We start from the raw sequence: 14,822 nt of genomic DNA on the forward strand, positions 1-14,822 counted from the left end.
ATTTTGTTATATTTATAAATATTTTGATTCATTCTCTTATATTTAAAAACAACTCATAAATTGATTCAAAATTGATATAATTATTAATTTAAAGTTTTAATTGATAAAGTTAAAGGACTTGAACTAATTTTTTTCTCTAATATTTAAAACACATCCGTTATTATCATTATTATACATGGCAAGATGAAGAGAGAATCTAATCAAATTCACCGAATCAAATGGGAAAAAATGTATTGATGATATAATAAACTCAAATGATGATAATGGATATACTATATTAACTAGTTCAAGTTGAGTTATGTGTGAAAAATCTTAATGTTATGGGACAATAGCTATAATCTCAAAGATCTATAAACTTTTTTTTTTTTTCATAATTTCATTATTGAAAATAAATTGGACTTTTTTTTGACAAAATATGAATAGAGAAAACAAACTTCTAATCTTAAAAGTGATATTGTGAAAATAAATTTGATTTTTTTTAGTGATGGAAGATTTTATATTAATAGTTAAAACCGTGTGTAGAAATTGATTCCTATTTTCCCATTAGCAATATAATTTCAGGTTTAAATTGTAGAAATATCTAATTTGTCCAAAACAATAAAAAGACAAAAAGAAAATAGCAATTTCAGGATTCCTTTGGATTTACTTTAGATTTGAAAACAAGTCAAGTATTTAGTGTCACTTTTTATTTTATTTTATTTCATCAGTACAATAAATAGAAAATTTGAAAACAAATTACCGTCGTTTTATATCAATTGAGTTAAAGGTGTGTTTCAAGTGTTTAATTTTAAAAATAAGTCATTTAAAAAAAATGAAATATATAATAAACCACTTAAAATAGCTTTTGAAGAGTATTTTCAACGATTTTTATCAAAAGTATTAAGTATTTAAATAAAAATGAGTTTTTTTTTTTTTTTTTTTTTAATTAAACCAAACAGATCCTAAATTTACTTTTATCTATTTTGTTGTTTGAATGAGATAGAAAGAGTAAATGTGTTGCACTCAAAGGAAAGAAATGTGTTGAAAAAGAAAATAATAAATATTTGAGGTTGCTTGTTCTTACATTAAGATGTAACTTATAAGCAAGTTCCTTTCCAAAGAGAGAGAGAGAGAAGAAAGAAAGAAAAAGAAAAGAAAAAACTTAATAGGCAAGTCGGTATTGATTTTTGGATTCTTTCTCCAACGAATTAATATATATATATATACAAATAAATTTTCATATTACTCTTTTATCGGGTGATTATGACTTTTTGAGAGTAGGTGTTTGTTTGAATGACCGTGGTGGTAATTTTTTCAATTTTTAATTTACAAAATAAATTTATATATTTAAAAAATAAAGGTTTAGGTCGAATAAGTGCAACTGATGTTGACGGGAAGCAAATCTTCAACATCGGATGCAATAGAAACCAATTGGATGCATTTATTTGGGATGGAAGTGGCTATACACACCAAATTGGTGCATTGGTTCTTCCAATGTATATGTGAGATGATGCACGTGTAAAAGAAAAATAAAATAAATACTTGCATTTACGTCCTTAAAGAAAAATTTTATGAGATCTAAAGTTTAGAGAAAATACGAAAAACTATAGAGGATTTAATTAAATGAAAATAGTAATTAATATGGTGAAACAATGCATCCTATTGTGTGACTTTATAATATATATATAATAACATTAAAATAAAAATTTTTGCATTATATATATTACAAAACTGAAATATTAACATATTAATTCGATAGTTTAACTACTAGAACAAATTTGCTCTCTTTGTATTATATATATATATATATATATATATATATATATTTTGTAAAAAAGACGATAATATGATAACATTAAAATAAAAATTGTTACATTATCTAACTTTTAAAAACTAATGATAACTAAAATAAAATTGTATAGTATTTATTTATTATATATTAAAAAATCACTATTTCAAAAAATAATTAGAATCATAAGATTTTACGTACATTACATGTATTTCTTTATTAGTATATATAAAGTTGACGATTGAAATCCCGATAAATGAACTAAAATTAGTGCATGATTTTTTAAAAATAAATGGAAGAATAAAAATTTAGAAAAGCATCAATTTACCCATCTAAACTTTTTGGATGAAAATTAATCCCTGAACTAAATAAATCTAAACTTGTAATCAATTTAAATGTTTGGCTTAGACTTTTGTTTTACTAATGTGTAGATTCTTTTAAATTAAGAATAGCATGAAATATTAAACAGAAATGTTAGGATTAAGTGGAAGACAGCAGTGATTCTTAGGGATGTGCCTAATTAGGTTGAATATTTAGGCTAATATAATTAAATAATTTGATGGGTCACATTATTTTGTTTCTAATGGAGTTCTAAGAAATTTCTCTTTAAATGAAGAAAAAATTCATTTAATATATATATATATATGGTTATGTTTTTAATGAAGGAAACATGTGATTAGATTTTATTAAAAGAAAATAAAAAATGTAAGACAATTTATATTTTAGTATTAACATTATATAAAAATCATAAAAGTTTTGTAATATTTATATTTTTATTTTATCAATGAAGTGTTTAAATTAGTAATACATAATTCAATTTCAAAATTTGTTTAGTACAATCATTGATATATAAGAATTTAAATAATTTGACTTAAAAAAAAATAATATATGTCAATTATAACCTTAACTAACTCAATTTTAAAAGTTTTGAAAATATAGAAGAAAAACTATAATATGACATTATAATAATACAACAATCATATTCTATCTTTAACTAAAGAAGAAAAAGAAATTAAAGTTGACATATAACACATCACTAGATTCAAACTGGAGTTGCTAAGGACAATATTAGTGGCAAGATCATAAATTTGTGCTAGAAATATAGTTCAATACATTATATAGATTTGGCATCTACAATATACTTTCTATACATAAATGAAATATTTCTTATGCAGAGTAAGGTTGTATTAAGGGACAAAATGTTTTCTTTTTAGTTTCAAGAAGAAAAAAAAAAGCCCCACTTTTTTCAATTTTCAATTTCTAAAATAAAAATGTACAAATCCATCCCCCATTGAGTTGAGAAATTAACACCTAATTACTTTATAATACTGCTACTAATAATAAAAGTGGCTTTATTAAGAACAAAATTTAGGCACGGTCTCGATTGTGCACAATTATTGTGCAGTTCAAACATCACTTAATAAAAATATGTTACGTGATAATTATTTTTCAAATTGTTCTTTGAGATATTTTAATATATAAAAAAAAAAAAATTTAAAAAAAATTTTCATATATAACAAAATTTCATGATAGACACTAATAGAAATTGATAGACATCTATATGTGTGTATTACTGTTATTGATAGATGTCTATCAGTATCTATCAATGTCTATCACTAATATATAATGACAATTTGGTATATATTTGAAAATATTTTTAGCAATTTTAGTATTTAAATAAATTACCTACATTTAAAAAAAATCTATTATTTATAGAAAGGGAGATGAGACCTTTAATATTAATATTGTTGTTTTCAAAACTTATTAGAGAAATATTGTTGTTTTGAAACTTATTAGAGAAATATTGTTGTTTTGAGATTTCGAGGCTAGAAGTCGAGGGTTGAGGATTCGACTAATGTAGAGGTCGAACGTTGAGGACTCGACAAACAAAGAAAACTTGGAAACAATACGTAAATTAGGGTTGTCGAGGGTTGAAGTTTCGACATACATAAGTCGAAACTTCAACCCTCGACAAGAAAAAGGAAATCTCGCTAATTTTGTGATGAGGATCTCGCTCTAGAAGGGAATCTCGCTAATTTTGTATATTAGATTTTCGAAGGTTGAAGTTCTGGCATACATAAGTCGAAACTTCAACCCTCGACAAGGAAGATAAGTGGGTGAAGCAGATTGTAAGAGAGAGCGAGATTGTAGGAGAGAGCGAGATTGAGCGAGCGAGATCGTAGGAAAGAGTGAGATTGAGAGAGCGAGATTGTAGGAAAGAGCGAGATTGTAGGAGAGAGCGAGATTGAGAGAGCGAGATTGTAAGCGAGAGCGAGATTGAGTCTACCACATGGATTAAACGGTCAACCAGTCAGCTGATGTGGTCTGCCACATGGAAATCGTCTTCACTTTATTTACTTTCCATAAGTCTAAAAAAGTGCATATATATCATCAAGCTGTCCCTGCTCCGATTACCCTGCACGATTCCCTGCATGCATTGACGTTATCTGATTCCCCTGCTTCGATTCCATGCATTCATTGACGCATTCATGCCCCTCTGCCATAGCCTTAATGTCTTTTCAACCACTCTAAACCCGTGGGTCAAGTGTTCAACACTCGACCTACATCCTTTTAAACCACCATCCTCTTCATTTTTCCTCAATCACTCCCTCAATAATTTTTGAAGACTCACTACCCTTGATTTTGCTCACTCCTCTCCCCTTGATTTGCTCACTGCACTGCCCCCTCACTGCCTTCGAAAATAAGCCTTTGAAATCATCTTCCTCTCCTCCCATTTCCATTTCCATTTCTCTTCTTGTATTTCGTTTAATACAAATTATTCTCACGCAACTATACTAGTTCGTTACTCTACTAAATTTTTATTTTTTAAGAATAATTATAAATTTTATTTTTGTTCTTATATTATTATTTTTTATAGATTCTAGTTTTTTTTTGTTTAATTTTTTGTAATTGTTGTCAGATAACAAATAACAGGAAAAAAGGATGAACGTTGTCACTTTGAAGGAAAAAAGAGAACTACCGTCGAATCTGTGAGTTGAACTTATGATATTTGAAAAGTTTAGTTTATTCTTATGATATTTGATTTATTTAGTATTAACTTTGATGTTTATAGTGTTAAAATGTTTAGTTTATTGTTATGTTTAAGAAGTTGATATTTATAGTTTAATACAAAATTATTGTGATAGTTAACAAGTTTAGTATAGTTTCAAAAGTTTAATATAGTTTGAAAATTTTAGTTTATTCATATGAAAATTATTATTGTTATGTTTATTGTGATAAGTTGATATTTTCTAGTATTAACTTTGAAAATATAGTTTAAAATAGTTTGAAAAATTTTAATTTAATTTAATTTTTTATTTTGTATTAAATTTGAAAAAATAGTTTAAAAAGTTTACCACATTTTAATTTGAAAAGTTTAATTTGTTGTTATTTCTAAAAATAGTTATAAAAAGTTTAATTTATTGCTATGTTTAAAAATAGTTATAAAAAGTTTAATTTATTGTTATATTTAAAAAGTTTATGTTTATAAACGAAAAAATTTAATATTTTTTTAATATACTTCTTATAAAAAGTATAATACAAAAAATTGATGTTTGTTTTTTTTTTTTTTTTTTAGAAAATGGCAAGCAAATGCTTTGGATTTTTGTTGTTTACAAATGGTAATATGATTGATGGTATTGATGGAGTTGAGTATGACCAACCACCAAGTGGGAGTTTTACCATAAATGTGAACAGTGGAATTATATTTAAACAATTCATTCAAATGGTTGGGATGTTACTTAGTGTAGATATGAGAGCAAATCAGATAGAAATAATATATAGACATCCCAATCTAGAACCATCAGGATCAATAAGATATATGTCATTCCCTATTTCGAATGCACAAGCTATGAACTTGATGTTCTCAATGACAATGCCAGTGCCAAATGTAGTGCATTTGTATGTAAATGTAAATATGTTAGGGGTGGATCCTGATACATCATTTAACCAGTTTGAAGATCCAACTCAATGTATCGATACTGATCCGGAGTCAGTTGCATTGCCATGTGATGATGAAGATATGGTGGCTAACAACTTGTATAGAGACTTCAGAACAGAAACGAATGACAAATTTGAAGAGCTAGATTTCGATGGTCGTGAACATGAGATGCTTTCAGATACATTCAATGATTTGGATATGAATGTATTGGATAGCATTCAGGAACATGACCCAATTGTAGCTCCTGTGGACGTTGACAATATGCAATTGTATAATGGAATGATTTGTCAAGACAAGGAAATGCTACAACACGCAGTCAAATGTTTTGCTATAAAGTGTCACGCACCATACGAGGTTGTTGAATCTACACCGATGATTTGGACAATTCGGTGTAAGAAGTGGGAGGAAAGTTGCAAGTGGAGACTTCGTGCAATAAAGAAAAAATTGCATGGCTTGTTCGAGATCACTAAGTATGATGAGCAACATACATGTTTTTATTCAGAACTAAGTCAAAGTCACGTGCAATTGGATTCATCAATGATTTCACTGGAGTTCTGTGACGTCGTAAGAGAAAAATCATCTATTAGTATGGCACAACTACAGTCCGACATCAAATCAAAGTTTGGATATCATGTTCCTTACCATAGGGTATGGGAGGGAAAAAGAAAAGCGTTGGCTAAAGTGTTCAGTGATTGGGATGAGTCTTACAAATTATTGCCTAGGTGGTTATATATGGTTAAGCAGACCAATCCCAGAACACGAGTAGAGTGGAGAGTTAAAGAAATGCTTACTGAAGGCCATGCTATCCTAACTTCTGTATTTTGGGCATTTGGTCCTTGTATAGAAGCTTTTAATAAATGTCGGCCGATCATTTAGATAGATGGTACACACTTATACGACAAATATAGAGGAAAAACCTGTTGATTGCTACATCAGTTGACTCGAACGGCCATCTACTTGCACTTGCGTTTGCCGTTGCTGATGAAGAGTCCGCAGACTCATGGGGATAGTTCCTGAAACACCTGAGAGAAATTGTAACACACGAAGAGGTGTGTTTAATTTCAGATCGACATGCTGGTATAATTGCAATAGTGAACAACCCAGCAAATGGTTGGACGGGACCGAAATATCACCATCATTTCTGCTTACGACATATTGTCACCAACTTCAATAAAAAGTATAAATTTAATTCATTGAAAATTTATGTTTATCGTGCCGGGTGTCAGTTTCAAATTCAAAAGTTCAACAAAGCAATTGAAGATATCAAAGAAATAAATCGGAGCTGTCCGAGTTTTTTTTGACAACATTAGTTTAGAGCAATAGACTCAAGCACATGATGGAGGATTCAGATATGAGTGGATGACGACAAATCTATCAGAGTGCATAAATGGAGTCCTCAAAGGAGCTCGAATGTTGCCTATAAATGCTCTTGCTCAGATAACATTCTTCGAATGCGTGAACTATTTCGAGAAAAGAAAAGAAGAAATAAGGGATGCATTGGAGCGTCAAGATAAATACACCTGGTAATATTATTTTTTTATATATATATACTTTATTAATAATTTATTTCAAACATATTTTATAATACTAAGTGGAGTAAAAATCCAGGTATGCACACGACAAAATAAATAAATGGGTTGCACGATTTAGTAAACATGAAGTACAATCATATGATCGGTATGAAGGTGTGTTTCATGTGAAGACCGGACGTCATAGTCTCAATGCCAAAAGAGGAAACGTTCAAATATTGAGGCTAAACAGGTCCGAGCGGTACTGTTCATGTAACAAGTGGCAAGCATTCAGCATTCCATGCTTACATTTTATGGCCGTTTGCTCACATTTTAACATGAACTACGAAGATTTTATTGAGGACTACTACAAATTGTCAACGTATGTTGAATGTTACTCTCCTCAATTTCAACCTGTACCGCATGAAGATTACTGGATCACGCACCCTAATATGCCCGTTTTACATCCTGATCCATCGTTGTTGAGAAAACCTGGTAGATTGAAAAGTTCACGTTATCACAACGAGATGGATTGGACTGAACCAGCCACTCGACAATGATGTGGATTTTGTAACTAGTTAGGACATAATCGAAGAAGTTTCTTTCGTTACTAAGATGGGCTCCAGATAGTTAGGGATTGAAAAATAAATAATTTTGTTATTATATATTCATTTTAGTATATATTCAATTTTTTTATTATAATTTATTGTATATTCAATTTTTTTTTAATAATAATCTATTGTATATTCAATTTTTTTTTATTGTAATCAATAAAGTTTTACATTATTCTTTACCCTCACACTTTTCTCTACTATTCAATTATAGTCAATTTTAATATATATATATATATTTTTTCAGATCATGGCTTTAAACCCAGGACCTGTTGATCCCGATGTTTTGTACGACCAGTCCATTCATCGATCATATGTTGTATGACGAGATTGTACTACTGGAGAAATATCATGCAGACGTCGAGAGGCAGTTCTTCAGCGCACTATCCCACTCCACCCTCGAATACTATCGCTACTGCGCACATCTAGATTCTATGGGGTTGCCAGATTAGGATTTATTCAGCTGGACTGGCATCTGATCACAGCCTTAGTCGAGAGATGGAGGCCCGAGACGCATACATTCCATATGTCTGTTGGAGAGTGCACTATCACTCTACAAGACATAGAAGTGTTGTTGGGATTACCTGTTGACGGTGAGCCGGTCACCAGAGTGATGTACGATGACTAGTTAGAAGTTTATTATCAACTGTACCTCGGTGCGACCCCACCTGCCGACAAGATTAAAGGATCGAGGTTAAGTTTAATATGATTAGGAACACAATTTCGTGAGCTCACAGATGTAGACGAGGAAACCGTCATAAGATATGCGCAAGCATATATACTACAAATGATGGGTGAAAGTCTATTTTCAGATAAATCAAGTCATTTTGTTCACTTGATGTTCCTGTCACTGTTAGCTAACCTCCATGATGTGGGGCGGTATTCATGGGGTGGAGCATGCTTGGCATTGTTGTATAGACAACTATGCAAAGCAACAAGACCTGAGATTCGAGAGATAGCTGGGCCTTTCATACTTTTGCAACTATGGGCTTGGGAGTGATTTTCAACAATGGCTGCACAGCTACATCATGTTAATGATGCTCAGTTAGTTGGACGAGCCACGGTTCTCGGTATGCTGTTTTAGTTCAATTTAATTTTTATATCACTGATCTAGTTAATTTAAATTCTAAATTATCAATTTAAAAATTTAGGTGGAGAGACAAATTTTGTGTGACTAGGACAACCACACATGTAGTCAACCAGTATAGATATATGTTTGATCTGCTTCAACCTGAACAGGTACATTACACTAAACCTAATTGATTATTTTATTCACATTTTTATTGTATTTGTCTTTAATATTCTCTAATATAATATTTTGTGTTTTAGGTTATTTGGGAGCCGTACAAAATTATTGTGCATACTTTGCCTAATTTTTGTATGAATGGTCAAAACATATAGCAGACGATGAGTCCTCTCATATGTTTTCACATTGGTGAGTGACATCTTCCTAACAGGGTGATGAGACAATTCGGTTTCAGAAGGATATCCCATCGCCTTGTAATACTGAACCCGTACTGCATGATATTGACCTAAGGACTGAAGATTGGTACGAAAAAGTTGCACATTTGGTAGTGCGATGGCACTATCGTGCAAGGTTTATTGCAGTAGGGGTTTGTCTTGAACAGTTTGACACAGATGTCACTCCAGAATATATTCATTGGTATAATAATATCACAAGGCGCTACGTCACTCGTCCGGGAGCAGCTATGGGTCATCTGGTAAATGAATGAATATTATCTAATTTTTTTAATTTAAATTTATTTTAAATATTGTCTAATTTTTTATAATTCACAGAGATCGAACAACAGTAGACTCCGTGAGGTTGCGAATGATCCGAACCAGGTTCTTGCTATATGTAGTGACAACCAAAGCTATATGGAAGAAATTTATTATATGTATGATATACCTATTGTTCCTCCACCAGCTCCTAGACGTAGAGGACCTGTTCGGGAAAATGATGAGTTTGATGAGGTTGCACATAATGTGGAAGAGTTGCCCCCTATGACGCGACGCAGAGTCAAACTGATTATGTTAGTCCGATGATGATGATGATATCAGCATTTGGTTCAGGACATTATGACTCAGAGACTGATCCTTCGTCTTCATACGTGCATGGACATGGTCGGGGTCGTGGAGAGCAAAATGAATATTATATTATGAAGCGTTTGTAGAGGTACCAGAACAACATCAAGAAGAACCCGAGCAACCTCAAGTTCGAAGTAGACGACGACAACCAGCTCGAAATCGACGACGTCCACCTTGTGGGACACATTGATTTTTGTAATTATTTTTATATAAATGAGATACTTAATTTACATTTTTTTATTTTTATGAGTTATTATTTTTAGAGTTTAAATAAAATAATAAAATATTTTTAGAGATTGTTTTTATAAAATGAAAAATTAAAAAAAAAAGGATTAGAAAGAAGAAGGTGGAATGTGTAATAATTAAAAAGGAAAAAAAAGAGAAATTTGTACGGTATTCTCGCTCTCTATCAAAATCTCGCTATTTTGCTCTCGCTCTCGCTCAAAATCTCGCTCTCTCTCATAATCTCGCTCTCGAATTTGATTGGGAAGTTCAGTGACAAAAAGAAGAAGATTCATTAGCTCGTTATTTAGTCAGACTTGCTGAGATGATAGAATCCGTAAAAATTATTCAACAAGCTTTGGAAGGAATTCCAGGGGGACCTTATGAAAATTTAGAAATACGATCTTTTGATAAAAAAAGGTCTCCGCAATGATAATTAAACAAATGAAAGGAAGGTCCTAGGTCGAATTTTCAACTCTCGACTTATTTAAAAAAAAAAAAAAACAACAATATTTTTACAAATAGTTTGAAAACAACAATATTTTCCTAAATAGTTTCTAAAAGGACAATATCCTTTTAATTTTCCCAAGGGAGATGCATGGATTAGGTGTAGCCTATTCATTGGCATTTTTTTTCTTCTTCTAATGTAGAGGCAAAATTCCATCTTAAAAAAAGGTGGACTAAAGTTAAAATAGAAAGAGAAAAAAGCGCCTTATTGAACCAAAGATAAAAATCAATAAATATTTCTTATTAGCAAAAATCGAGTGTATTGATTGGTATTTATTTTGTTAGATAAATATAGAGTTTTATCATAAATCTAATCGATAATATTGTCAAAAAAATCTAATTGATAGTGAAAGAAATAATTTATGTATGTTTTAAGGGTTCGTCGGATTGAAAACCTAAAAATTAAGCAAAAAAAAAAAAAAAGTGAAATGACCCGATTTTTGAAAAAAAAATGTCGAATAACTTTTTGCTATCGTCAAATTTGGGTGAAATTACCAAAATATACTCGCGCACACGCGAAAAAGCAATCTTGCTCTCGCTCGTCTCACCCTCTCTTCTTTTTTCACTCACGAATCACTATGTTTCTCGCTCTCGCTTGTCTCCCTCTCTTTTCTTTTTTTTCACTCACAAATCACTATGTCTCTCGCTCTAGCTCATCTCGTTCTTACTCGTCTAGCTCTCTCTTCGTTTCCTCACTCATAAAATCACTATTCTTTCTCGTCTCTTGCTCATCAGAGTTGGTCACGTCGGAGATGCTCGCATGGACTTGTCGTGTAGAAGAAAAAGAAGAAGATGTACAAAGGAGAAGAAGAAAACGATGTGTAGTCCAGGAAGATTTCTCGCACCAAGAAGAAGAGAAAAAAGAAAAAAGAAAAAAAGAAGAGAAATACCATAATTTCACGTGGTTATGATATCGACAAAGGGCCATTTAACATTTTTTTTCAAAAACTGGGTCATTTGCCATTTTTTACCTTTAAAATGAATCTTTTGAGCAATTATCTCATGTTTTAAAGTATGTGATGTCCTTCTATCTTTACAATGTGGGATCCTCGACAACACCACCTTTAACGGTCTTAAACTTACATATGAGAATAAAGACTATTTTAACAAACCTATAAAAATCCTTTTAGCTTGTTTTGTCTTTTGTCGTAAATTTATTCCAAGATAAAAAAAAAAGAGGAAAATGTCAATTTATAGTCGGCTGTATCAATTAAAACCTTAAACCAATAATTGTATCAATTTAAAAACTTTCCTAAATGTATCACTTTACACCCTCCTCTAAATTTTGTTAGACTAATATCGTGTGAAACTCATAATTTGAGTCAATTAAAGTCCAAAATTTTTATAAACCAATCAATATAGATATGCATTGATTTTGAACAACATATATAGACTTCTTCGAATGTCGATTTCACAAAACACAATAATAAATATAAATTATGACTAAATGCCTAAATTGATTCATTTATGAAAGTTCAGAAGTTTAATTTATATAATTACAAATTTTACACTAGATTCTCTCCATTAAAACATAATGAAATGTGTAAATCAATACACTTAAAAAAAAATTTAAATTAATACAATTATTAATCTTAAATTAATATAATAATACTTTACATATAAAAAAAAAAAGAAAAACAAAACAAAAGAACCGACGTGCACCACTCTTAATCAAATACCCAAAACTGTAGAAACTCCATATTCTATTATTTAATTACACAATTACACAAATCTAATCTCACATCCTATTATTAGAAAGGAACGAACATAGAGATGTAGCAGATGATGAGATGATGACAAGTGTCACCCCTCATAATTTAAAGCTAAATCATAGCCGTCAATGTATACACGGTTTCTTGCGTCCTCCATTAAGTTAACTCCCACTTGCCCCAAAAAATAAAATTAAAATGAAAAATCCTATAAATACCCACTCCAAATTCCCCCAAATTCAAAACTCATAAACATAAAAATGAAATCCATCAATTCCCTCGATCGCTCAATCTCCTCCACCAATTCCGCTCCCTTCCTCTTCCCTTCCACCTCCGCCCACCGCCACCGTCGGCTACCACTGGCCGTAACCGTAACCGCTTCGTCTCGATCCTCAGCCGACAAAAACAACAACAATTATTACGCGAGCGGGAAAGTGGTGGACGAGAGCATGATCGTGCTCCGGAAACGAATCCATGAAATCAAGATGGCAGAGCAAAGCCACGAACCGCCGGCCGATTGGCTTGATTGGGAAAAACGGTATTATTCCGATTACGATTCTCATATCTGTGAAGCTTTAGGCTATCTTCAAACTCATTTGATGAATACTCGGCCGAGCGTCGCTTTAGGAATGCTTCTTCTTATTACTCTCAGCGTCCCGTTTTCCTCCGCCATTCTTCTCCACCGGTTCTTCCAAATCGCCGCCGCGCTTCTCGCCGGTTTCTCCCCCTCTTAACATCGGAACCACCACAGTCAGTTGCCTATTCAGAAATGCCGTCGTTTTCATATAATGTAATTTTATATTTTATATAGGGACTATTTGGTCTTTGTACAGCTTACATCTCATTGTCTGTTTCGCTTTTCTGTTATTTTATTTAAACGGTCAAGTTTCTTTTTTAATATATTATACGACTTTCCTCTTTTTTCTCTCTCTTTCCTTTTTTTTTTTTTATTTATTATTTTTCATTTATGGTTAAAAATTCATATATATTAATGATAATAGATACTAATAGACTTCTATATCAATGATAAATTTTTACAAGTTTCTACCACTGATATTCTTTTATTTGTCTCTATCAAAGAAGATTATATTTTGTAAATAATTTTTCTTATTTTTCTATTTTTGAAAATTCCTTTGCCGAAAATGGTCTGTGTCAATATTATCTTAAAAAATGAGAGGGATTATTATTAAAAATAAGAAAGAAAGTCAAAAGGGCAAATGATAATTCATTTATAATTCTGATGTATGTAGTCATGATGGATGACCATGAACCGAAGATTCCCATATTATATTTTATGGTATGTTTTTTTTTTTTTTAATATTTTAAACAATGGAGCTAATTAACCTTACTTTAAAGGTTCATTAGTTTGCAACGCAATTATAATTTAGATAAATCCCTTTAATTTTATTGTATGTTTGAATGTGTGTCTTTTTACTTGTGGTTGTATTTGTAAAAAAAAGGGAATGTGTGTCTTTTTACTTGTGGTTGTATTTGTAAAAAAAAGGGAAAGGAAAAATACGTGTGAGATTAAATTTATTCAATTTCAAATCTTTCATTCTTCTTTTATTGTTATTATTTTAATGATTCGGTAGTAAATATAACTTTATATATAAATATATCTATATAACAAAACGTTGTTTTATATGCAAAAGCAACTAACAAGTATAAAAACAAACAATATTTTTTAGACAAACCATCTTACCAAAATTACTTTATAATAAAAATAAAAAATAAAAACAACAGTTGTTTTAATTTAGTACATTGAATTCACACTGAAAAGGAGATGCAATTTTTAGTTTAGGAAAGACAATTTTTAAATAATATAATATTAAAATAAATAAATAAATTAATACAATATGATTAATGAAGTTTTAAAGTCTAAAAAATGACTTATTTTGGTTTTAATATTCTCACTACTTCACCAACGAAATTGGATCAAGTGATGATGTGATCATTTTTCTTAAAAAAAGATGTCACGTTACTTATTTTGACAAGTATTTTTATATGACTATTCGTTCGTAATATTTATGTATCTTTTTAACAATAAAATTTTAAAAAGACATGTCGTTATAAAACATGTGCATAATAAAAGTTATACTATCTTTTTCTTATTACTATTTTTCAAAGTCTCAAAAGTATATAAAAGAATGGAATAAATTATAGTTTCAAATAAAAACGTCTAGTCTTTCTTTCTCAATGTTTTTGTTTATAAAAAACGAAGAAAATACTTACGTTATGGATGAATAATAAATTAATAATTTGAGGTTCAGAAACAAAAAAAGAAATAGGAGATGCATTAAATATGAGAAATAATTAGTGATGGGGTAGAGGAGTCCATCAAATGCTTGGTGGGGATAATTTGTCCAATTATTAGGGCAGAAAAGTTGACACAGCCTTGAAAGTCAACTCAACTGCCCTTCACTTATTATTATTATTTAAAGGGTTATATTTATGACAATATCGTGTTTG

The 14,822-nt window shown here is 30.6% G+C and overlaps 2 protein-coding genes across 2 annotated transcripts; both read left to right on the top strand.

Annotated features, from left to right (window-relative positions):
- The first annotated feature begins 5,492 nt into the window (after positions 1 to 5,492).
- Positions 5,493 to 6,552, top strand: LOC150031915 (uncharacterized). The gene is given in 2 exon segments (XM_090307942.1): positions 5,493 to 6,500; positions 6,502 to 6,552. Coding segments are annotated over 2 exon segments (1,059 nt in total).
- A 6,001-nt stretch (positions 6,553 to 12,553) lies between these two features.
- LOC120067929 (uncharacterized) lies at positions 12,554 to 13,274 on the top strand. The gene has a single exon (XM_039019574.2). The coding sequence runs from the start codon at positions 12,614 to 12,616 to the stop codon at positions 13,085 to 13,087; it is 474 nt and encodes a 157-aa protein (XP_038875502.1). The 5' UTR covers positions 12,554 to 12,613; the 3' UTR covers positions 13,088 to 13,274.
- Positions 13,275 to 14,822: the final 1,548 nt, after the last annotated feature.

Source organism: Benincasa hispida, chromosome 12 (assembly GCF_027475165.1).
Source record: "Benincasa hispida cultivar pf3 chromosome 12, pf3_genome.v1.1, whole genome shotgun sequence".
Lineage (NCBI taxonomy): Eukaryota > Viridiplantae > Streptophyta > Magnoliopsida > Cucurbitales > Cucurbitaceae > Benincasa > Benincasa hispida.

Bases quoted from the DNA above. Each gene is read 5' to 3' on its own strand.
- LOC120067929 (XM_039019574.2), top strand. From the start codon at position 12,614: ATGAAATCCATCAATTCCCTCGATCGCTCAATCTCCTCCACCAATTCC.